This window comes from Vipera berus, assembly GCF_964194415.1.
Source record: "Vipera berus genome assembly, chromosome: 6".
Lineage (NCBI taxonomy): Eukaryota > Metazoa > Chordata > Lepidosauria > Squamata > Viperidae > Vipera > Vipera berus.
The window spans coordinates 6,620,422-6,644,921 of NC_138208.1; the positions used below are offsets into that span (position 1 = coordinate 6,620,422).

At 40.1% G+C, this 24,500-nt stretch overlaps 1 protein-coding gene across 1 annotated transcript; it reads left to right on the forward strand.

Annotated features, from left to right (window-relative positions):
• Positions 1 to 1,414: 1,414 nt before the first annotated feature.
• Positions 1,415 to 20,897, forward strand: GNAI1 (G protein subunit alpha i1; the record flags this gene model as incomplete). Its single annotated transcript, XM_081331363.1, has 8 exons — positions 1,415 to 1,532; positions 10,817 to 10,859; positions 10,954 to 11,095; positions 11,494 to 11,651; positions 14,057 to 14,185; positions 15,985 to 16,114; positions 17,386 to 17,539; positions 20,265 to 20,897. The coding sequence occupies 8 exons, from the start codon at positions 1,415 to 1,417 to the stop codon at positions 20,453 to 20,455; spliced, it is 1,065 nt and encodes a 354-aa protein (XP_081187489.1). The 3' UTR covers positions 20,456 to 20,897.
• Positions 20,898 to 24,500: the final 3,603 nt, after the last annotated feature.

The following is a 24,500-nucleotide window of genomic DNA, read 5'->3' on the forward strand; positions in this document are numbered from 1 at the left end:
AGGGAGAGAGACAGAGTAAGAGAGAGAGGCAGAGAGAGAGAGAGAGAGACAGAGGGGGAGAGGGAGTGAGAGAGACAGAAGAAGGGAGAGAGACAGAGTGAGGGAGAGAGAAAAAGAGAGAGGCAGAGAGAGACAGAGGGGGGAGAGGGAGCGTGAGAGAGAGACAGGAGAAGGGAGAGAGACAGAGTGAGTGAGTGAGAGAAAGAGAAAGAGAGAGCCAGACACACAGAGCCACACAAAAACAGAGTCACCCCTTCACCCCGGCCGGTTATAGGGCTCTCCACCACGCGTCCCACTCCAGCCACGGTTTCCCCCCCCCCACAACCCATCCGGCTTCCCGGGGCCTTCCCAGCTCTTCCCTGCCTTTCCCCCCTTCCACGTTTCCAGAGCCCACCCCGCTCCGAAGGCGGCGCTTGCCGAGTCCCGGGCGGGGCGAAGGGAAGCGTGTGTGTGTGTGTGTGTGTGTGTGTGTGTGTGTGTTTGTGTGTCTGCGTGTGTGTGTGTGTGTGTGTGTGTGTGTGTAGGGGGGGGGGACTGAACGCCGTCGCCGCTCCTGCTTCTTCTTCTCCTCCTCCATTCAGCCGGCCGAGGCGGCTGGAGACTCCGGAGGGCGAAGTTTGGGGGGAGGCTGGCGGTGGGGCACCCCCTCTCTGCGCCCCCCCACTCCCCCTCTGGCACTGAGCCGGGCTGCGACTCAACCCCACCTGGTGCAGCTGTGAGATACTTTTAACTCTTTTTGTCTTTCCTTTTTTCCCCTGTGGATTATTATTATCCCCCCCCCCGCTTCTCTCCCTTCTGCATTGCAACCGCGGGAAGAAAACAAAGGGAACATCCTTCATCGTCATCATCATCATCATCATCTTTTTTTCTTTTTAAGGCTACAGTTTTTGCAAGCCTCCTCGCGGCACCTCAGCCTCTCTTGGGTGGATTATTATTATTATTATTTTCCTTCTTATTGCGCCCCCCCCCCCGCTCCTCCTCCTCCTCCTCCTCCCCGTCGACTTTCCTCCCCGAAGTGCTGAAATATTTGCAAGGAACCCAGGGACTCTTCTATTATTATTATTATTATTATTATTATTATTATTATTATTATTATTATTATTATTATTATTATTATTATTATTATTATTATTATTATTATTATTATTCCTTTCCCTCGGAGGCTTCGATCCTTGGCAAAGCTTGGGAACGCGGATCGACCCCCTCGGGGCCTCGCTCTTCCCCTTTTTTGGGGGGGGGGCTGGAGGGGGTCTGTGCTTGGCCGGCTCAATTTCCCTTCCACCTTTTTTTCGGCCTATTCCCCCCCCCTCCCAGCTAAGTCTCATCTAAGTCTCTTCACCCCCTCTTCTTGCGGGTCTTTCCCTGCACCCCCCCCAAATAATAATAATAATAATTTGAAAAAAAAAAACCCGCGATGGGCTGCACTCTCAGCGCGGAGGACAAGGCGGCGGCCGAGCGCAGCAAGATGATCGATAGAAATCTCCGAGAAGACGGAGAGAAAGCAGCCCGGGAAGTCAAGCTCCTACTTCTGGGTAAGGAGATACTCCTAGGAGGGGTGTCTTTCACCCTCTTTCCAGAGGCCGGACCGGGATCCGGTGTCAAGTGATCCGCTGCATTGTGTTGCATGTTTACCTGGATAGCATATGGCTGTAGTGTGATTCTTCATGTGCAGCGTGGCTGTAGTGTGATGATGTGTATGTCTTGTCTTCTTTGCTACCCCCTCTTATTGGTGCTATTCTGATTATCATTAATAATCATCTAATAATCAGAAACAAATTCCTTGTGTGTCCGATCACACTTGGCCAATAAAGAAATTCTATTCTATTCTATTCTATTCTATTCTATTCTATTCTATTCTATTCTATTCTATTCTATTCTATTCTATTCTATTCTATTCTATTCTATTCTATTCTATTCTATTCTATCCTATCCTATCCTTATTCCATCCTGCATTCTATTCTATTCTATTCTATTCTATTCTATTCTATTCTATTCTATTCTATTCTATTCTATTCTATTATTCTATTCTATTCTGTTCTATTCTGTATTCTATTCTATTCTATTCTATTCTATTCTATTCTATTCTATTCTATTCTATTCTATTCTATTCTATTCTATTCTATTCTATTGTCAAATGGCGGCAAAACTCAGTTACAAATGTTTCACTTAGCAACATAGATTTTGGGCTCAGCTGTGGTCATAACCTGAGGACTGCTTGTACCTGGAAGGCTGATGGTGGGATGAAAATGAATACCGGAATAGAACGTCTCCATTCAAAAAAAAAATAATTCCCATTCAAAGTGTATTCCCTAACTTTTATGGATTTGTGTTATGTACAGTATGTGTGTGTGAGAGAGACACAGACACAGAGAGAGGAGAGACAGAGACAGACAGATTAGAGACAATGGAACTGCTTGCCACCTGGAGTTGTGGGTGCTCCATCACTGGAGGTTTTCAAGAGAAGATTGAACCATGATTTATCTGGGATGGCATGAAGACTTCTGCCTTGGGCAGGGGGTTGGACTAGAAGACCTCCAAGGTCCCTTCCTATTCTCGAATTCTATAGAGAGGGAAAGAGGGAGCATTCCTTGAGCATCTGGAAAGTAGCTGATGTGGAATGCCAGTATTAGTAGCTTTTCTCCTCCATCTCCTCCCCCCTCCCCCAATCATTCATATGTTTACCATTTCCTCCATTTCTTTCCATCTTTTTGATCCATTTAGCCTGCCTTTCCTAAGCTTCTGCTTAGGGAATTCTGGGAATTGTAGTCTTAGCACTAACAGAAAGCTCAAGGTAGGAAATGCTCCCCAAATGATTGCTCATAAAATCAAATGGCATGCAGCAAGCTGTTACTAGTTCATGTTTCCGAATACCTATTTTTTTTCCCAAGGTTATTTACTTTTTTTTTTCCATTATGCCAAGGCCTCTTCCCTCTAACAGCAGAAAAATCCAGAGAATTTTGTGCTTTCTTAAAAAGACTTTGTTACTGCTTTGCCGTAACCAATACAGATACTTCCTTTAAAATTCTTCCACAATGCAGTGTTACTCTATTGTTGCCTTCTGTTATGTATAAACAATACGATTACCTCACAGGCAAACATTTCCTTTTATTCTAAAGAAACACCTGCCCTTCAAAATCAACACAACTAAATAGCTTTCAGGTTATTGACTACAAATCTGCTTCCTCAAAAATATGTTTGACTGAATTCCATGGGAGGGAGAGCTTAATAATAATAATAAAGTTGGAATGGACCTTGGAGGTTATCTAGTCCAACCCCCAGCTTAGGCAGGAAACCTTATACCATTTCAGAGAAATGGCTGTCCAGTCTCTTCTTAAAAACTTCCAGTGTTGGAGCATTCACAACTTCTGGAGGCAGGTTGTTCCACTAGTTGATTGTTCTAACTGTCAGGAAGTTTCTCCTTAGTTCCAGGTTGCTTCTCTCCTCGATTAGTTTCCATCCGTTGCTTCTTGTCCTGCCTTCGGGCGCTTTGGAGAATAGCTTGACTCCCTCTTCTTTGGGGCAGCCCCTGAGATATTGGAAGACTGCTATCATGTCTCCCCTCATCCTTCTCTTCATTAAAGTAGACATACCCAATTCCAGCAGCCGTTCCTTATATGTTTTAGCCTCCAGTCCCCCGATCATCTTTGTCGCTCTTCTCTGCACTCTTTCTAGAGTCCCAACATCTTTTTTACATCGTGGTGACAAAAAATGGATGCAGCATTCCAAGTGTGGTCTTACCAAGGCGTTGTAAAGTGGTATTAACCCTTCACGTGATCTTGATTCTATCCCTCTGTTAATGCAGCCCAGCACTGTGTTGGCTTTTTTGGCAGCTGCAGCACACGGCTAGCTCAAGTTTAAGTGATTGTGCACTAGGACTCCGAGATCCCTCTCACAGTTACTACTGTTGAGCAAGGTACCACCTATACTATACCTGTGCATTTGGTTTTTCTTGCCTAAGTGTAGAACCTTAGTACAGATCTAAATATAGAACTTAGATTTAAGCCACATCTTTGGATCATATTACAGGTAGTCCTGTCTGTCTGTCTGTCTGTCTGTCTGTCTGTCTGTCTGTCTGTCTGTCTGTCTGTCTGTCTGTCTCTCTCTCTCTCTCTCTCTCTCTCTGTCTGTCTATTTCTGTCTGTCTGTCTGTCTGTCTGTCTGTCTGTCTGTCTATCTATCTATCTATCTATCTATCTATCTATCTATCTCTGTCTATCTATCTATTTCTGTCTGTCTGTCTATTTCTGTCTGTCTGTCTGTCTGTCTGTCTGTCTGTCTGTCTGTCTGTCTATCTATCTATCTATCTATCTATCTATCTATCTATCTATCTATCTATCTGTGTCTGTCTGTCTGTCTATCTATCTATCTATCTATCTATCTATCTATCTATCATCTATCTATCTATCTATCTACTGTATCTATCTGTCTGTAAACAGTCTAATAAAGGAACCACCAAGAACTCTTCCTTCAACACTGGCAGGGCAAGCTGTTAGTATATCACTAGAGTCCCTTCTAGCACTGATGATGTTACCTAGTTTGGTAATGAAATGTTTGCAAGAAAACCACCAAGCTCAGAGAACACCAGGGACCAACATAGAAGAAGTACAACAGCCCTATTAGACAGTTGCACACAGTTGTCATATCTCCTTAATTTTCCTTTCCCCAAACTAAATACTTCCAGTTTGTTCAGAAAAGTTTGTTTCTACTGATTGGGCTCTTCTTTCTGCTTTGTCACTCTCCCCCATCATTCTTAAAGCACGTCATCAAAAAATCGACACTAACTCTTTCCCACATGCAGTCTAATCAGGGCTATTCAGAGGGCTACTATTATTTGTAATAATATGGTCAGGATTCTTCGGTTTAGATATATTCACACATGTAGGCTTACCTAACATTTTAAATGCTGTATCAGACGTGACACAGGGCAGGGCAGGTGGCTTTGATGCTTTTCTTAAATAGTGCACCTTGTCAGAAATGAAGAGAGAAGTACATAACATGCTGCCAGACTGACTTGTTTCAGATAAATTGATTTTGCTCTCTTTTCATATTGTATGAAATTAATTTTGCTAGCTACGTTATCATGTTCCTTGCAGCCTAGGCTGGCAACAGGTCCTATAGTTCCCAGTTAGCTGTCTCTTACATCGGGGTGGGTGGGTGGGTAGCACCATTTAGATTAATAAAACTATTTTTTTTCCAACAGGAGCTATTGTAGATCCTGAGTGCCCTTGATTCATTTATCTTCTTGTAGTAAGAATTTAGATCTTGTTAAAAATGTCGTTGCTATGAAGTAGCTCAATCAATCAGTCGTACTATAGAAACTGTTGGTTATGTGTATTTTTCGAGGCTGATGCTTATATTATAGAAGAGTTTCCAAGTGGAAATCCAATTCTTTTTTATTGTTCCTGTAAAGTTGAACTATGTCCGTGGAGAAACAAAAATGAGAAAGGGCTAGCTACTTATGTATTGTGAAGAGTTCTTGTATATTAATCAGCAAAGTTGTTGTTGTTGTTGTTGTTAAAGACCTAATTCACAATAATATTACGCTGGAAAGTACCTTCAGTATTATTTCCTATTTTAAATGAGGTTTTTTTCTCTCGACCTTTGTGCTGATCCATCTGAAAGAATTGGAGGGCACAGTTTACATACTGTGTGGCAAATAATATTTAAATTTCATGTGGTTTAATAAAGTACATCGTATACGTCTTCCTTAAATGTCCGTCAAAGGCTATTTTTGAGCGTCGTTCAAAACGTCTGTAAATCTTAGTTTGGTTTGTTTGAGTAAGACTGCTTCCCTTTTGGGGGTGGGGTTGGGGGTTGGTTTTGTTTTTAAATAAAAAGTAATCAAATTGTAATGTATTTTTTTGTTAATTATGTCCTTTAAATCAAATAGTTTGTTCCAGAGTTTAATAACAGATACCCTACAAAGTTTCTCAGAAATGAAACTTTTGTCATTATTTAAGACTTACTACTAATGGGAAAGCCACTTATTTGGCAGAATGAATTTACAGACTACAACATTTTGGTCTGCAAAAGTCACAAAAAATTGTTTAGACATTAGATATAAACCTAGAACAATGTTATGTCTTAACGTTGGACTAGATTACATCTGGTTTACTTTGGCCAAGTCATGCGTGTAAATTCATTGGAGAAGTCCATGATGCTAGGAATGGTTAGTGGAAAATGAAAGAAAGCGCACGCACAGAACATGTTGGCTTGCTAACATCAAATCTGATGCAAAGTTGAACGTATGACAATTGAAAGAAGCTGTGATTGATAAGAGTAGCGTGGCGAGCACTTGCCTATAAAATCATTGACACGAATCAATGATTCAAAATAACAATAAAGTTATATGTATTTAATTCATTAGACTGTGGCTTACTTAGTAAATCCACAACTTGTGTTGCCAACGCTGCAAACATTGGATGTTTTTGCTTTGACAATATAAGAGGCAGCCTTTTCCTTTAAACTGTTTTGCTCTTGAATTAAATGAAGCTAGGGGGAGGAGAATGCTACCCCAGTTGTTTTTAATAAGATAAGGAATGGTGCATTATAGAAGGGAAGGGAAGCTTTGCATTTTAAACTAATTGGAGAATGTGATTTATGATGTTTAATTAAGGGAGGGAATTGTGTTTGATATGACGTGTTCAGGGGAGGAGAATTCAGATTTTGGCATCCATCCATGCATCCGACGCTTTGTTCTCATTATTATAGACTTTTTAGAATAAACAATGCCTGAAGATTCTTTGAAGTGTTTCATTAGTTGGAACCGTGGCATCGTAGATTTTCCCTAAAGAAGGTTGAAACAGATGACTCATTCCTGCCTTTTTGTTTCAGAGAAAAAAATCCACCAATTTGAAATGCAGTTTTGACTGGGATTGAACTAAATACATAAATGTAAATGAGGCAGAGGCAGTTCAGAGGCGCAGTGTTGAGAATGCAGCCTTGCAGGCTAATTCTGCCCACTGTCAACAGTTCGATCTTGACCAGCTCAAGGTTGACTCAGCCTTCCGTCCTTCTGTGGTCGGTAAAATGAGGGCCCAGATTGTTGGGGGCAAGAGGCTGACGCTGTAAATCACATAGAGAGGGCTGTAAGGCACTATGAAGCGCCATATAAATCTAAGTGCTATTGCTAGTGTTATCTAAGCCATGGTGGTGCAGTGGTTAGAATGCAGTATTGCAGGCAGACTCTGCTCACTGCCAGGAGTTCGATCCTGACCAGCTCTAGGTTGACTCGGCCTTCCTTCCTTCCGAGGTCAGTAAAATAAAGACCCAGATTGATGGGAGCAAGAGGCTGACCACTTAGAGAGGGCTGTAAAGCACTGTGAAGTGGTATATAAGTCTAAGTGCTATTGCTATTATGTTCTGTACTCTGCGAGCCATGCCGTCATATAACACTGAAGACAAAGTCTGTGTTTAAAATAGTATATCAAGGCTGTTTCAGCAATCTGATTTAAAGGAATAGCTCCTTGTTTTGGTGATTATTAAACAGTTGGAAGCAAGCTTAAACTGGTGTGAATCATCCAATAGTTTATTTGATCTTAGTTTGCCATTTGTCTACCTCTGAAATATTTTATAGTGTATTTTTTAACCTATATTTTTTAGGTAACTATGGGTGAGTGGTATGTTGAATTTGTTTTCCTAGGTATCAAATTCTATTAAGAATCTGAATTATATGAATAAATATGAAAGTATATATCCAATATATTCAGGAGTATGTGTCTTTCCCCTATAACAGCTGTGCCCAAAGAGGGATTAGATTATGTTTCAATCTTAAATCTGAAAATCAACATAATCAGAGAATGCTGATTTGCGTTGTGTGTTTTTCCTAGAGGTTTTTCACCTCTAGGAAAACAAACTCCACACATTTCCCATTTAGATGAAATGGGATATGCTCTATTCATAAATATGCTCCTTGGTGGAGCAGTGGGCTAATGCCTCCTTAAGTAACCCCAGCTGCCTGCAATTAGTGCAGGTTCGAGTCCCACCAGGCTCAAGGTTGACTCAGCCTTCCATCCTTCCAAGGTGGGTAAAATGAAGACCCAGATTGTTGGGGGCAATAAGCTGACTTTGTAATAATGCTGCTTGGGGGGTGTATGAAAGCCCTAATAAGCAGGCATATACATAGAATGAAGGCTACTGCTAAGCTTGTAAGCCGCCCTGAGTCTTCGGAGAAGGGCGGGATATAAATGGAATTAAAATAAAATAAATAAATAAATAACGGTTATATATTTAAGAGGTTATACATTTAACTAACGGCATATTGAGATCAAATAGACCGTCGGTTGATTCTAAACATCTTTAAAACAACAGGTCTTATATAGACTTTTTTTCTGAGTTGCGACATTAATGCAATCTTTAGGCATTTATATCTATCCAATTTGAAAAAATAGAACAGAATACTCTTTAGAATAGAATATTCTTTATTGGCCAAGTGTGATTGGACACACAAGGAATTTGTCTCCAGTGTATAAGCTCTCAGGGTTTAGTTTAATTTAATTTAATTTAATTTAATTTAATTTAATTTAATTTAATTTAATTTAATTTAATTAATTTAATTTAATTTAATAATTTAATTTAATTTAATTATTTAATTTAATTTAATTTTTTAATTTAATTTAATTTAATTTAATTTTTTAATTTAATTAACTTTTTTAAATTCTGTGTTAAATATTTATTTTTGGTCTTCTGACTTCTGAAAAGTAGAAATAGACTTCTTTTAGCTGGAACTATATTCTCACTAAGGGAGGCGGTGGATCAGTGGGTTAGGACGCTGAGCTTGTCGATCAGAAGGTCGGCAGTTTGGGGGGTCAAATCCTGAGTGCCGCGTGACAGAGTGAGCGCCTGTTACTCATCCCAGCTTCTGCCAACCTAGCAGTTCGAAAGCACATAAAAAATGCAAGTAGAAAAATAGGGACCACTCCGGTGGGAAGGTAACAGCGTTCCGTGCGCCTTTGGCGTCTAGTCATGCCGGCCACATGACCACGGAGACGTCCTTGGACAAGCGCTTGGTCTTCGGCTTTGAAACGGAGATGAGCACCAGCCCCTAGAGTTGGAAATGACTAGCACGCATGTGCGGGGGAACCTTTACCTTTACCTATATTCTCACTTCCCAACAACAACGTCAGTAGTTCAAATTGCAAAGAAGATGTTGGGGGAAATCAAGGCAAATCCTTCAGATTGTTTTTTTCCCAGTTGGCTGAACAGCTTACCCTGTGTAAGATAAGTAGAGATCTTGATTTAACTGAAGGAAGAGTAGAATACGATTGATGTTCACCAAACCAATCTAGCTTATCTAAGGAAGAATAAGTGAGTTATAAAAATGTTGAGAGATTCCAGGAAGGATTTGGAATATGTGTTGGAGAACTGTGATCCTCATATTTGGTATTAATCTAGAATATGGGCCAGAAAAATTGATCCACATTCTAAGATGGTAACTATCAGGGTTTAGAGAAGCATTGAAGCAGTAAAGGACTGTTAGACAAGGAATGTAATTTTCTGCTCTTTAAAAATACGTGAACGGTTGTGTCTACCAAGGGGGAGGTGGAGTGATGGATTAGAGTAAAGAGGCAATTTTCAGGGAAGGAGGGAACATATTTATTTCAAGGATGTGGGGGGGGGCAGACAAGAGGCAGCACAGCCTGGAGCTGGATAGGAGACAGAAGATGAAATTTAGGATAGCCACTCACTGGAATCTTCCAGAATAAATCCATTAGGATAGCATAGTTTAGCCTGTCAAGATTCTGTCTTTTGCATGTAAGCAAGCAAAGAACTGAACTTTGGCTGGATTGTTCTATGTCATTTTGGGGCTGGGGCTGACAATATTCTTTGTTTTTAGCAGAACAAAAATCTCATGATAGTTCATTAGAGATGCAAGCACACTGCTGAAATTTCATGGCAAAATTCTGAAAGCTAAACTATGCATTTTCAGAGTTTATTTTACATACTTTTCATATTTAAGCCATATAGATCAGCAAAGAAAGAAAAGAGGGAAAACCTGAAAGAGAGGGGAAAAAAAGTCTCTGTGTCTCGATCTTCCAGGTCATGGTTGTCCCAAAGGTGCTTTTCCAAAAAGCAATTGGACTTTTTTGGTTTTTCCTTGAAAAAGTTTTGCTTCTCATCCAAGACGCTTCTGAAGAACTTCTTCCGAAGATCCAAGACGCTTCTGAAGAACTTCTTCCGAAGATCCAAGACTCTTCTGAAGAACTTCTTCCGAAGATCCAAGACTCTTCTGAAGAACTTCTTCCGAAGATCCAAGGCGCTTCTGAAGAACTTCTTCCGAAGATCCAAGGCTCTTCTGAAGAACTTCTTCCGAAGATCCAAGACGCTTCTGAAGAACTTCTTCCGAAGAACTTCTGGAGTTCTTCAGAAGAAAACTGAAGTTCTTCAGAAGCTTCTTGGATGAGAAGTGAAATGTTTTCAAGGGGGAAAAAAAACCCCAAGAAAGTTAAATTGCCTTTTGGAACAACAGCTCTGTCATTTTCTTTGACACTAGCCAATACACACCTCTGCCTAGAGCTGCAAAATCAGTCAGAAAATCAATCGATCGATCAATCGATCGATCAATCAATCAATCAATCATATAGCTCACAGTCACAAATTTGTACCTGTCTCTTAAAAAAATGGAATTTTGTTCAAGGTAAGAGCCAGGTCAGTGAAGTCTGGCTATTAAATATACAACTGAACTTGACCTCTAGACTTGCAAGATTGATGTCAGCTTTCCCGGTTAAGCCAAAGAGGAAATATGATCAGATGAGCTAATTCTACTATATTCCTTTATTTAGAATATTTCCATTAAATAACTCATTGTGTCTTTTAGGAGCCGGTGAATCAGGAAAAAGCACAATCGTCAAACAAATGAAGTAAGTACGCCTAAGCATGAGGATATAAACTTAGTAAAGTCAGTAAATGATGTCATTAAACTAAAGGATGTTTTTTTTATTTTTCCTGAAACAGAATTATCCATGAAGCTGGATATTCAGAAGAAGAATGTAAACAATATAAGGCAGTTGTCTACAGTAATACGATTCAGTCCATTATTGCTATCATAAGAGCTATGGGGAGACTGAAAATAGATTTTGGAGATTCAGCCAGGGCTGTAAGTATTAAATTTTCTAATATTCCCTTTAAATACTCTTCTTAATTCGGAAATTAAGAATTCGGAAATTCAGGAACATTGTAGCTGTCATTTCCTGAAATTGATACGTCACTAGTTCTCTCTTGGGTTCCTGCTCCTAAAATCTTAGCATTTGATCATGTAGTCCTGGAAACACTTATTTGCAATTCCTGAAATCATTGTGGGAATGGATTTTTTTTTCCTCCTAAAAATCGCTTCCCACTAAGAAGATATAAAACTGCAGCGAAAACCTCCAGAGGTAGCAATTCCTACAAAATGAATGACATTTTTTAACTACTACTTCTTCTCCTCCTCCTCCTCCTCCCCCCTCCTCCTCCTTCTCCTTCTCCTCCTCACCCTCCTCCTCCTCTTCCTCCTAGGATGATGCACGTCTACTCTTTGTCCTTGCTGGAGCAACAGAAGAAGGTTTCATGACAGGAGAACTTGCTGGTGTGATCAAAAGATTGTGGAAAGATCTTGGTGTTCGAGCCTGTTTCAACCGATCGAGAGAGTATCAGCTAAATGACTCAGCCGCATAGTAAGTACGCAAAAAGAACTATGCCATCTGATGAAAATGCTGTGACATAACAAATCAGAGCTTTGATTTTTGCAGAAAATGAGGACAGCCAAAGCCACTTCAACCAAGGTAAATTTGCGCAGAACTATATGTACCCCCTATAGATCTAAAATACAACCACATTGAATACACACTTAGAATCCTGCATCCAGTTTTGGTCACCACAATATAAAAAAAAGATATTGAGACTCTGGAAAGAGCGCAGAAAAGAGCAACAAAGACGATTAGGGGGATGGAGGCTAAAACATACGAAGAACGGTTGCAGGAATTGGGTCTGTCTAGTCTAGTGAAAACAAGGACTAAGGGTAGGATGATAGCAGTCTTCCAATATTTAAGGGGCTGCCACAGAGAAGAGGGGTCAACCTATTTTCCAAAGCACCAGAAGGCAAGTCAAGAGACAATGGATGTCAGGGAGAGAAGCAACCTAGAAGTAAGGAGAATTTTCCTAATGGTGAGAATAATTAATCAGTGGAATGACTTGCCTCCAGAAGTTGTGGATGCTCAATCACTGGAGGCTTTTAAGAAGAGACTGGACAGCCACTTGTCTGGTATTGTACAGGGTCTCCTGTTTGAACAGGGGTTTGGACTAGAAGACCTCCACGGTCCCTTCCAACTCTGTTATTCTGATATTACAAAAGTCTATTCTTACACTAATCAATATCTTACAGTACAGATCTCTGCTGCTCCTGATTCTATTTAAGAATTGGAGACTATTTCTGTGTAATCACTCTTGATTATCTCAATGAAGATTATAGTCAATCCTTGATTTACAACCCTTCATTTAGTGACTGAGGTTACAACGGCACTGGAAAAAGTGATTTACAAGCACTCCTTACACTTATGACTGTCTCAGCATCACATCATCAAAATTTGGGGGCCCTCATAAATCACTTTTTTTGTTCGAACTGCTTGGTTAGAAGTGGTTTTTATTGGTGATGGAACTGACTCCAAAACTTGATCATTCCATAAAAAGACTCTGGTTTTAAGTATAATTTGTTTAACGTGAATGTGTCAAAAGACAATATTCCTGGAAAAATATACATGTCATTGCACATCTGGCAGAAAACTGAATGTAGAATCACTTAATTGTGCAGTATAAGACATCACAATCTTGTCTCTCCTTTTTTTTCTTCTTCTAGTGGCTTTCACATACGGAATCAAACTTAGTTTTAAACAATTGATTTTGTAAATGTCTGTGGAGATTCTCAGTCATCCAGGTCCTGGTTGTCCCAAAGGTGCCTTTTCAAAAGGCAACTGGACTTTGTTTTTACCTTGAAGATGTTTCGCTTCTCATCCAAGAAGCTTTTTAATTTCTGACTGAATGGAAGGATTTATATTCCATGCAGTCATCTGGTCATTAGTACTCTTTCTGAGAGGAGTCGTTGAGGCCACTTGGAAGTTTACCTGTGCTCTCAGATTAATTACAACACAGCAGTTCTAAGAAGATTCCACACCCATTTGCACTATTCAGGTGACCCTGAGGGCACAGATAAACCTCCAAGTGGCCTCAACGATTCTCAGAAAGAGTACTAATGATCAGATGACTAGAAGGGATACCAATCTTTTCACCCTCCACCATTCAGTCAGAACAAAAGAAGCTTCTTGGATGAGAAGCGAAACATCTTCAAGGCAAAACAAAGACCAGTTGCTTTTTGAAAAAGCACCTTGGGAATAATTGATTTTGTAAATTAGCCTAAATATTAAGAAAGTCTGATGTTCTCCCATTCTGATTAGAATAATGTTTTCTAGTGTGATAAGCATGATTGTTCTGTATTTACTTAGAGATAAGTTCCATTGAATTATGATTTTTCTGCAGGGCTGTTATTCTAGCCACATCTACAGTATCTAGACACAAGTCTCATCAAGCTAGCTTTTTGATAAACATTGAACTGGAAGTAAGTCTGCTGAACACAGCAGAATTACATGATTTCAAACATTAATATTTCACATTAGGATAGAGGTTTCTGAACAAATCTTCCATTTTCACATCTAAGTAACATACCTGTTGATTAGTTCTGGGTCAGTTGGTCACACAACTGCTACTTGAAGGACTCGCCAACCATGGAGAAGGTTTTGATAGTCATACCTTGGAGAGAAGAATCATCAAGTCCATTTGGCCTTTGCCTTTTTGCTAATAATTGCTGTTTGCTTAGCGTAACATATGAATTCAGTCTTCATACCTGACCTTCATACCTGAGTAGCTTTCAGAAGCTGAATCTGTTGTCCATACAACCAGGACCACAATTCTTGGAAGCTGTCCTCAACTTCAAAGCAGTTAAAAGAATATTTTGGTAAAGCTAATCTTTCTTATACGTAGAGATCAGTCTAAGATTAAAAAGCCTTCAATATTTATTCTGTCTTACTAGCTATTTGAATGATTTGGACCGAATAGCCCATATCAATTATATCCCAACACAGCAAGATGTGCTCAGGACCAGAGTGAAAACGACAGGAATAGTGGAAACTCATTTTACTTTCAAAGATCTCCATTTTAAGTAAGTAATGGCCTTAAAAGCATGCCACTGGGTGTTCAGTGTATTATTCAAATATTTTCTTCACATGAAATGTGGAAAGAGACTATATTGCTGTCCAGAACAGAGTATTTCATAGTATTTTTCAGCTGGCAAGCATTGGGGGAATTCCACGTTATGGACATGTTGAAAAGCCACAGTGAAAATCCCACCCTTATATTCTTGCGTGAGGTTTGTGTGTTATTACATGACCTACAGTAACATTTTGCTCCCTCTTCCTTGCCCCTCCTTGAACGCTCATGCCTATTCTCCAATTTTGGGAAAAGAAATGGCCACATTGTCCGTAACAATCATAGAAGGAAATATCCATGGAATCCACAAAAAAAGTGTTTTGCAGCCCTCTGATTTGATTTGCTAATGGTTTGATTTGGAATTCCAAAGGTGCTTCTTCAAAAGGCAACTGGACGTCCTTGTTGTTGTTTTTCCTTGAAGACGTTTCGCTTCTCATCCAAGAAACTGATTGAATGGTGGGGAATGGGAGGATGGATATTCCTTGCAGTCATCTGGTCATTAGTACTCTTTCTGAGAGTTGTTGTGGACACTTGGAGGTTTATCTGTGCCCTCAAGGTCACCTGAGTAGAGCGTGTGGAGCCTTCTAGGACCTGCTGAAAGGACTGTGTTGTAAACAGGAGGCGGGTTGGTGTATCTCTCCCCTCTGACGAGAGAGGGCTGTCCAATCTTAATGCAGATGGCCTCTTTGACTCCTCTTTCAGAGCAGAGGTCCTCTCTGTCCAGAATGTGGACTTTGCTTTTGAAGATAGCATGGGAGACTCCATAGATATTTGATTTGGAATCGGTTTCAGTGCAATGATTTAACTGAAGAATCAAATTGAAGGTGCGCTTCAGGGTTTTGTACATACTTAGGAAACTAACTAAAAGGGACGTGGTGGCTCAGTGGGTTAGGACGCTGAGCTTGTCGATCAGAAGGTCGGCAGTTTGGCGGGTCGAATCCCGAGTGCCACGTAACAGAGTGAGCGCCTGTTACTCGTCCCAGCTTCTGCCAACCTAGCAGTTCGAAAGCATGTAAAAACGCAAGTAGAAAAATAGGGACCACTCCGGTGGGAAGGTAGCAGCGTTCCATGCACCTTTGGCGTCTAGTCATGCCGGCCACATGACCACGGAGACGTCCTCAGACAAGCGCTGGCTCTTCGGCTTTGAAACGGAGATGAGCATCGGCCCCTAGAGTCGGAAACGACTAGCACGCATGTGCGGGGGAACCTTTACCTTTACCTTTAGGAAACTAACTACAGCAATCTTACGAGCAAAGAGCTTGGAGCGCTTTTCAGTATGTCCTCAGCATGAAAACATGTGTAGTGCTTCTATACGGAACATAAAATCATGAAGATCTTCACTGTTATTTCATTGACTGATGGATTGATTCGTTCGTTCGTTCAGTTTGTGATCGTTTTAACTTAGTTTGGGACAGAAGGTGGAGAATAAAATACAAAACTGAAAGAAAAAAAGGGAAGATCCTGGGAAATAGCAGCTCCAGAAAAGAGCACATCCAACAGTTTACGATTAAAGATCTAATCTGCAAAACCGAAAATAAAAAAATGGTCGTATCTTCTAATGAATGTAGAGATACGACATGTATATTGTGAAATGGGTTTAATTTTTTCCCCCAAACTCGCTAGGTTTATAGCCTTTCTCTTCAATTATAGTTGCTTTAATTAATTTCGGTCTTGGTAGAAGAATCCCATCTTGAAATCTGCTGATTGGGGGGATTTATTATTATTATTATTATTTTGGCTCTTCTTTCACAGGATGTTTGACGTTGGAGGCCAAAGATCAGAGCGAAAAAAGTGGATCCACTGCTTTGAGGGTGTTACAGCTATAATTTTTTGTGTGGCACTTAGCGATTATGACTTGGTCCTTGCAGAAGATGAAGAAATGGTAAGTAAGTAAGTAAGTAAAAAAAGAAAGAAAGAAAGAAAGGAGGAAGGAAGAGAGAGAGAGAAAAAAAGAAAGAATGAAGGAAAGAAAGAGGGAGGGAGGAAGGAAGCAGGGAGAGAGAGAGAGAGCAAAGAGGGAGGGAGGAAGGAAGGAAGAAATAGAAAGAAAGAAAAAGGAAGGAAGGAAAGAAAGAGAGAGGAAGGAAGAAAGCAAAGAAAGAGAGAGAGAGAGAGCAAAGTGGGAGGAAGGAAGGAAGGCAGGAAGAAAGAAAAAAAGGAAAAGGAAAGAAAGAAAGAAAGAAAGAAAGAAAGAAAGAAAGAAAGAAAGAAAGAAAGAAAGAAAGAAAGAGAAAGGAGGAAGGAAGAGAGAGAGAGAAGGAAAGAAAGAGTGAAGGAAAGAAAGAAAGAAAGAGAGGGAGGAAGGAAGAAAGAAAAAGAAAGAAAGAAAAAGGAAGGAAGGAAGGAAAGAAAAGAGAGAGAGGAAGGAAGAAAGCAAAGAAAGAGAGAGAGAGAGAGAGAGCAAAGTGGGAAGAAGGAAGGAAGGCAGGAAGAAAGAAAAAAAGAGAAAAAGGAAAAGGAAAAAAAGAAAGAAAGAAAGAAAGAAAGAAAGAAAGAAAGAAAGAAAGAAAGAAAGAGAAGTGATCACCTTTTACAAACCTTTGATGAGCAAAGTCAATGGGGAAGCCAGATTAACTTAACAAATAAGTTAGTAACAAGTGCAAGGATTCACTTAACAACTGAGGCAAGAAAGGCTGTAAAATGGGCCAGAACTCACTTAACAACTGTCTTGCTTAGCAACAGAAATTTTGGGGCCCAGTTGTGGTTGGAAGTCAAGGACTACCTGTAATCTAATCACATTTTACCAATTTACCAGTGAGCAAACGGTTACGATAATTTTCTTATCTAGCTTGTCTAGAGATGAAGTAGCATTCTGTTTTTAAGGATTGGCTTATTTGTTTCCAAATAGCGTTTTTGGTGTTAAAAATACTTCTTAGAAATAATCATGATAAACACATTGTAAAATATGATAAAAAATACTTTATTTTGATAAAAGGTAGCCGAACCAAGCAATAGCTAAACTATTTTAAGAGGGTCTTGCATAAATTTGAATTATTGATGTGAAGAATTCAAATAATTGTCTGAAATAAGAAATGTCCTTGTTGTTTAGGTACACTGAGTTTTTATTTTCTTGATCTATTTCATTGCGAGTATTTGTGAATTGATCTTGATATTATTAAAGTGATATATTCTCTCTTTTCTCCCCAATTGCAGAATAGGATGCATGAAAGCATGAAACTGTTTGATAGCATCTGCAACAATAAGTGGTTTACAGACACCTCTATTATCCTGTTCTTAAATAAAAAGGATCTCTTTGAAGAAAAAATTAAAAGGAGTCCTCTTACTATTTGTTATCCAGAATATCCAGGTATATCTCTCTCATGTTTTAGGCAGAGAAAACATGTTGAGGGAAGGAGAATAAAAAAAAAGAGAATTATTTTCTTGGAACTTATGAGTATAGTAAATATTGACATTTTTTTTTGTTCTCCTAAATAATAAGAATCTGATAGGATGTGAATGGTATTTATGGAACTGTTTGCTGCACATACTCCAGATTTCATCTCTCACATAAAATAATGTGATATTTTAATAACTGAATTAGCATTATTATGGAGCAAAGTGAAAATAGTTGCACAGACTTAAGAATCTCTCTGGTGTGATGTGAACATTCTGTAAAGGGTTTAACTTGTCATTGTAATTTTGTACTGTGCTGTAGCAGACTTAACAGTTACAGCACTGAATGGTTGCATATACAGAAGTAAATTGTAATTGAGACAATATAGTAAATAGACCAAATAAAACATTGGCAACTCAAAGCAACAGCTGGCAACCCAAGGTCCTTGTAGGCCTCAAGACTGCTATTAAAATTTAATAATTATATTTCAACTGCAAACTTTTCCTCTTCCTCTTCCTCCTCCTCCTCCTCCTCCTCCTCCTCCTCCTCCTCCTCCTCCTCCTCCTCCCAAACTCTGATTTTCAACTTTTATAGGATTTTTAAGGGAACTTCTGATGATTACGGTCTATCAAGTTGGTGTCAAGACTAGTGACCACATATATTTTCTCCAGGATGAATTCTGATCCTTTTTTTTAAAAAAAAATGCTGATGTTACTACATCCTTGAAAGATCATTTATGGCTCATGAGAAAGTTGAAAGGCTAATTTTTTTTTGGTCAAAACCCATTGCTGGCATAAATATAATATAAAGATGCTATTGTTGAGGGATTTAATCCAACCCAATAATGTCAAGCAGAGGGAACTAAAGCAGCAGCAAAATATTTAATTTAACAAATGGAGGATCAGAATAGGATCTCCTCCCATCCTGCAGTCATTTAAGACTAAGGCATAGAAAATGTTCTCCTCTATTTATAGGCTATGGAGTATATTCAGAAATTGAACGTAAGTTATTTAAGGAACGGGCTTCATTATTTTAAATTTGGGAAATGGCATATTTTAGTTGTGGCTAAACCTAACATTGTCACTGATGCCTAAATTATGCAAGACCTATTCTAACAGATGTTCTTTGTGTATTGTTTGTGATCTTGGCATCTTACAGTCTGAGAATGGAGAATGAGGGAGCTATTTGTTTTGTTGTAGAAGCCATTTTGTTTCCTACAAGGCGAGCTGTGGCTAAAATGGCCCCCAAAGCCTTTTTTTTAAAAAAAGTAAAGTATTTAACTAAAATGACTCTTACATAAAAAAGATGATTTTATAAAGAATGTTAAAGATTTCATGAAGAAAAATTTTTCCCCTCCACGCTATGAACAATCTAATGCAAATGACAGATTATTACATTTGCTAATTACAGGAAAGTCTAAAAAGTCTTTTCACATGTGGAACGATTTGGCCCATAGAGTCGTCAAGAGTCAGACACAATGGATCACATAAGCATCATAATAGTAAAGTCTAACAAAATCATTAGTAATTTAGAGTAGTGGTGAAGGGACCTGAGTATAAACCAGGATACCATGACTACTAGTCCTGATTTAGGCACAAAATCAGCTGGGTGGTCTTGGGCCAGTCAATCTTGTTCAGCCCTGGAAAGAAGGAAATGGCAAACCACTTCCAAAATCTTGCTTAGAAAGCTGCAGGGACCTATCTAGGTAGTAATTGGGAGTTAATTCTGATTTAGAAGCTCTGGTATCTCCATCCCTGTGCTACAGATATGCAAGGTAGCTACAATACATTCCAGCAAAGAGCTTTGTACCATGGGGAAGTATTGAATCTCAAGCTTGACAGGACGATTTACCCAACCTGCCCCGATGCTTTTCCATGACCTAAAGTTTCTTAAAATGTAGCCCTTCAACTTCAGCCATTTTAAGAACTGTGGAGAAATTTCCTGACAGTGAGAATAATTAATCAGTGGAACGGCTTGCCTCCAGAAGTGGGGGAATGCTCCAACACTGGAGGCTTTTAAGATGAGACTGGACATCCATTTGTCTGGAATGGTATAGAGTCTTCTGCTTGAGCAGTGATGTTGAGGCCCTAAAAAAAGAGCAGAGAAGATGATAAGGACCCTGGAGGCTAAGCCATATGATGAACTAGGTGTCCACGCTGCTAACATCGGATGTTTTTGCATTGACAACAGATGGAAATGTAGCCATTTTTTCCTTTTCGCTTTTAGAGGTAGATGACGCTGGGAATGAGAGTCCAGCTAGACATAACAACACTAAACATAGCATGAGAATCAAGGTTATTGAACCCCCAGAACTGATAAAGAATTGGCGAGCTGGGGGGCTGGAGAGGAAGCCTGCACTTCAAGCTAATTGGGGAACGTGATTTATGACTGTTAATTGAAGGAGGGAATTGTACTTTGATACTATGTGCCCAGGGGAGGGGAATTCAGTTTTTGGCTTCAATTATGTAAATGCCAATATTCTGCTACTTGAATAAAAGGTACTTTAAGGTAAACAATGCCTCAAGCATCTTTCGAAGAGTTTCATCTGTCAGAACCATGACACTAGGTATGTCTAGTCCAATGAAGACAAGACAATAACCCTGTTATTCTTGCAAACTTCTTGAAAGACCCCATAAGCTGCCTCTCTCCCAAGCTTAAAATGTCTAAATTGTTGTTGTTGTCCCCCCCCACCCTTTAGGCTCAAATACATATGAAGAAGCAGCTGCGTACATCCAGTGTCAGTTTGAAGACCTAAACAAGCGAAAAGACACAAAAGAAATCTACACCCACTTCACCTGTGCCACTGATACCAAGAATGTGCAGTTTGTCTTTGATGCGGTCACCGACGTCATCATCAAGAATAATTTGAAAGACTGTGGTTTATTCTAAACACATACATCCAACTCTACTTTTTTTTTTTACAAAAACCAAATGTGCTTTTTCTTTTTCTTTTTTTTTAAAAAAGACCATGAATAAGTTTGGGGGGGGGTTTATTTATTTTTATTTATATAATATGGGGGTGATTATTTTTTTTTGTCCGTGTGTGGCCTTGGGTTAAAGACTCAGTTCAGAAATTTGGTCCTGCTAGTTTGTGTAGTCATTCATGCGTTCTGAGGACCGTGAACGAAATATTGTCTTTCATTCTGCAAACCATTTTTCTACACGTTCATCGGATGAGTTTGACTAATGCTAGGCAACCATGAATACTGCTGTGGAGCATTGACCAGGTAGTCAGTACGGTTCTTGGGACTACACAATGGAAGTCCTGCACTTTTTACATGTGTAGCACATAGTAGAAGGGGTCATGTCTTCATTATGGCCACCATCCTACTGTTTTAAGCACCACTGGAGATGCCTTGTCAAATACCTTGATTGTGCATTGACTTTTGCTGGTTTTGTGAGGTCCTTGGTGCCCTCTAAACCTGGTGGTTTTCTTGCAGACGTTTCATTACCAACCTGGGCTACATCATCAGAGAAAACCAAAGACTGACGATATTATTTAGTTTGGTAATGAAACAATCTGCAAGAAAACCACCAAGCTCAGAGAGCACCAAGGACCCCACAGTTCAGCCCTGAGTTACGAATATTCAGGTCTACTGTTTGGTTTATGTAAACACTGAACACAACATTTAAATGATTTGCTGCATATTACCGAGCGCTCATGTTTTAAAAGCTGTTTATTACTGTACAATACCATGATTTTGCTTTGGGGATTGTTAATTACACTTCTAAAAGAATCCTTTTTTTCCCACATTATGCATGTTGCCTTCTTTTTCTTAATTTTTATTTATAGATCTGTAATTAGCATTGTAAACTTTCTCTTGCATAAAGGAAACTTTCCACTTGCTCAGGATTAATTAGTAAATGGCCCAATCATTTTCCTAGAATTAGCATTCTTGAAAACCAGTGTTTAATGTTTCAACAATTCCGCCCCCCCATCTTGTGTTCTCCAGTGTCAAAACAGTTAGCAGAAAAAGAGAACTGGGTGTGAGAGTTTTCTTCATCTCCACCTCTCCTCCTCTCCTTCCTCTCCCTCTCCCCTCCCCTCCCTCTCCCTCCCTTTCCTTTTCCTTCCCTCTCCATCCCTCTCCTCTCCCTCTCCCTCCCTTTCCCTTTCCTTCCCTCTCCTCCCTCCCTCTCCCTCTCCCCTCTCTCCCTCTCCCTCCCATTACCTTTTCTTCCCTCTCCTCCCTCCCTCTCCCTCTCCCCTCCCTCCCTCTCCCTCCCTTTCCTTTTCCTTCCCTCTCCTCTCTCCCTCTCCCCTCTCCCTCCCTTTCCCTTTCCTTCCCTCTCCTCCCTCTTTCCTCCCTCTCCCCTCCCTCACCTTCCCTTTCCCTTTTCTTCCCTCTCCTCCCTCCCTCCCTCCCATCCTTCCCTCACCCTCTCCCCTTTCCTCCATTCCTCTTTCTCAAAAATGCTGGTATATGTGTTCTAGTCACTGCAGATGGGGACTGTAGCCAAGAAATTAAAAGACACTTGCTCCTGGGGAGGAAAGCCATGGCAAATCTAGACAGCACACTAAAAAGCAGAGACATCACCCTGTCAACAAAAGTGCGTATAGTCAAGGCTATGGTTTTCCCAGTTGCAATGTATGGCAGTGAAAGCTGGACCATAAGAAAGGCTGAGCGCCAAAGAATTGAAGCCTTTGAACTATGGTGCTGGAGAAGACTCCTACAAGTCCCTTGGACTGCAAGGCGATCAAACCGGTCAGTCCTAGAGGAGATCAACCCTGACTGCTCTTTAGAAGGCCAGATCCTGAAGCTGAAACTCAAATACTTTGGCCCCCTAATGAGAAGGAAAAACTCACTGGAGAAGAGCCTAATGATGGGAAAGATTGAGGGCAATAGAAGAAGGGGATGACAGAGAATGAGGTGGCTGGATGGAGTCACTGAAGCAGTAGGCATGAGCCTAAATGGACTCCAGAAGATGGTAGAGGACAGGAAGGCCTGGAGGAACGTTGTCCATAGGGTCGCGATGAGTCAGACACGACTTCGCAGCTAACAACAACAACATATTTCAAAAGCTTACCTCTTCGGAATAATCCACGCCTCCCCCCTCAGATTAAGAAGCACATTATAATTAAATCCGCAGGTTTGTTTAATCTTTTTCAGAGTGGACCTTGAAGTCCTAGTGGACAATCCCTTAAACGTGAGCCAGCCGTGTGCAGCGGCCGCCAAAAAAGCCAATGCAATCTTGGGTTGCATAAACAGAGGCATAGAATCAAGATCACATGAAGTATTAATACTGCTTTATAAAGCCTTAGTAAGGGCACACCTGGAATACTGCAGCCAATTCTGGTCACCGTATCACAAAAAATGATGTTGAGAGTTTGGAAAAAATTCAGAGAAGAGCAACTAAGATGATTAAAGGCCTGGAGACTAAAACATAGGAAGAACGGTTGTAGGATTTCAGTATGGCTAGTCTAGAGAAAAGGACTGGGGGGGGGACACGATAGCCGTATTCCAGGATATTTTATATCATCCCAGTAAAATGACTGTCCAGTCTATTTTTGAAAACCTCCAGTGATGGAACAACCACGGTTCCAGGAGGTGAGCTATTCCACTGATGAATTGTTCCCACTATTATAAAATTTCTCCTTACTTTTAGATTGGATCTCTCCTTAACAGGCTCCCACCTGTGACTTTTTGTCTCTGGTGCCTCAGAGAATAAGTCAATCCCCTTTTCCCTGTGACAGCTCTTCAAGTACTGGAAAACTGCTATCATGTCACTCCTAATCCTCGTCTTTGATAAGTGAAACATACCCAGGTCCCTCAAGTGTTGATTGTACAATTTAGCCTCTTGCCTCCTTATCATCTTCATTGCTCTTTTTCTAGGGTCTCTGCATCTTTTTGTGTGTGTGTTGCTTTGTGTGCCGTTTAGCTTACAATTTGCTACCAGTTGTTAAGCTGTCATTTCCTGTCTTCCCTGTTAGCTTCCTTGCCTCTCCCACCACCTACTCGAAATGCTGCGGGCCTTTTTTTAGACTCTTCGGCAGCAACGGTTTTCTGACTTCTTATTCTGATATGCTACGGAAACAATTCACAAATTCACTCAGTGTGGATGCCCGAAAGCAGCAATGCCCAGAGAGTTGATCTTTTATGCTTCTGTATTCTCAGCTCATCATCTGGACTAGAGAACAGAAGGGACCAAAATTTGGAAAGAAAGAAAGAAAGAAAAAGAAAGAAAAGAAAGAAAGAAAGAAAGAAAGAAAGAAAGAAAGAAAGAAAGAAAGAAAGAAAAAAGAAAGAAAGAAAGAAAGAAAGAAAGAAAGAAAGAAAGAAAGAAAGAAAGAAAGAAAGAAAGAAAGAAAGAAAGAAAGAAAGAAGAAAGAAAGAAAGAAAAAGAGGGGGGGAAGGGAGGGGACGGGAGAGAAAAGAGGAGAGTAGAGGAGTGAGTAGAGTAGAGTAGAGTAGAGTAGAGTAGAGTAGAGTAGAGTAGAGTAGAGTAGAGTAGAGTAGAAGAGAAGAGAAGAGAAGAGAAGAGAAGAGAAGAGAAGAGAAGAGAAGAGAAGAGAAGAGAAGAGAAGAGAAGAGAAGAGAAGAGAAGAATTTCTATCCAGATATATAGAGAGGTGTTTTGGCTGTGGCTTGTTCTCCAAGCTTGTTTCAATATAATTTCTGAACGTTTCATTACCAAGCTAGGTAACGTCATCAGCAGAATGTTCTTGTCCTGTTCTCCTTAGTTTATAAATGTCTCGTAGACAGGCGTTCAAAAGTTCACAAAACCAGCTAGCTACATTTATTGATCTCCCAAATTTTTAGCTTGTGTGCAAATTTTATTCCATTCAACTGTAAGACAAATGGAGGTAGATTGCCAATGTTTGAATTAACCACCATCTTCATCAATGTTATTGCTGATTTGCATCTTGGCCCCAAACAAAGTCTGGTTGAAAGCGTAAAAGGGATGAATTTGGAGCCCAAAAATGCTTCCCCCC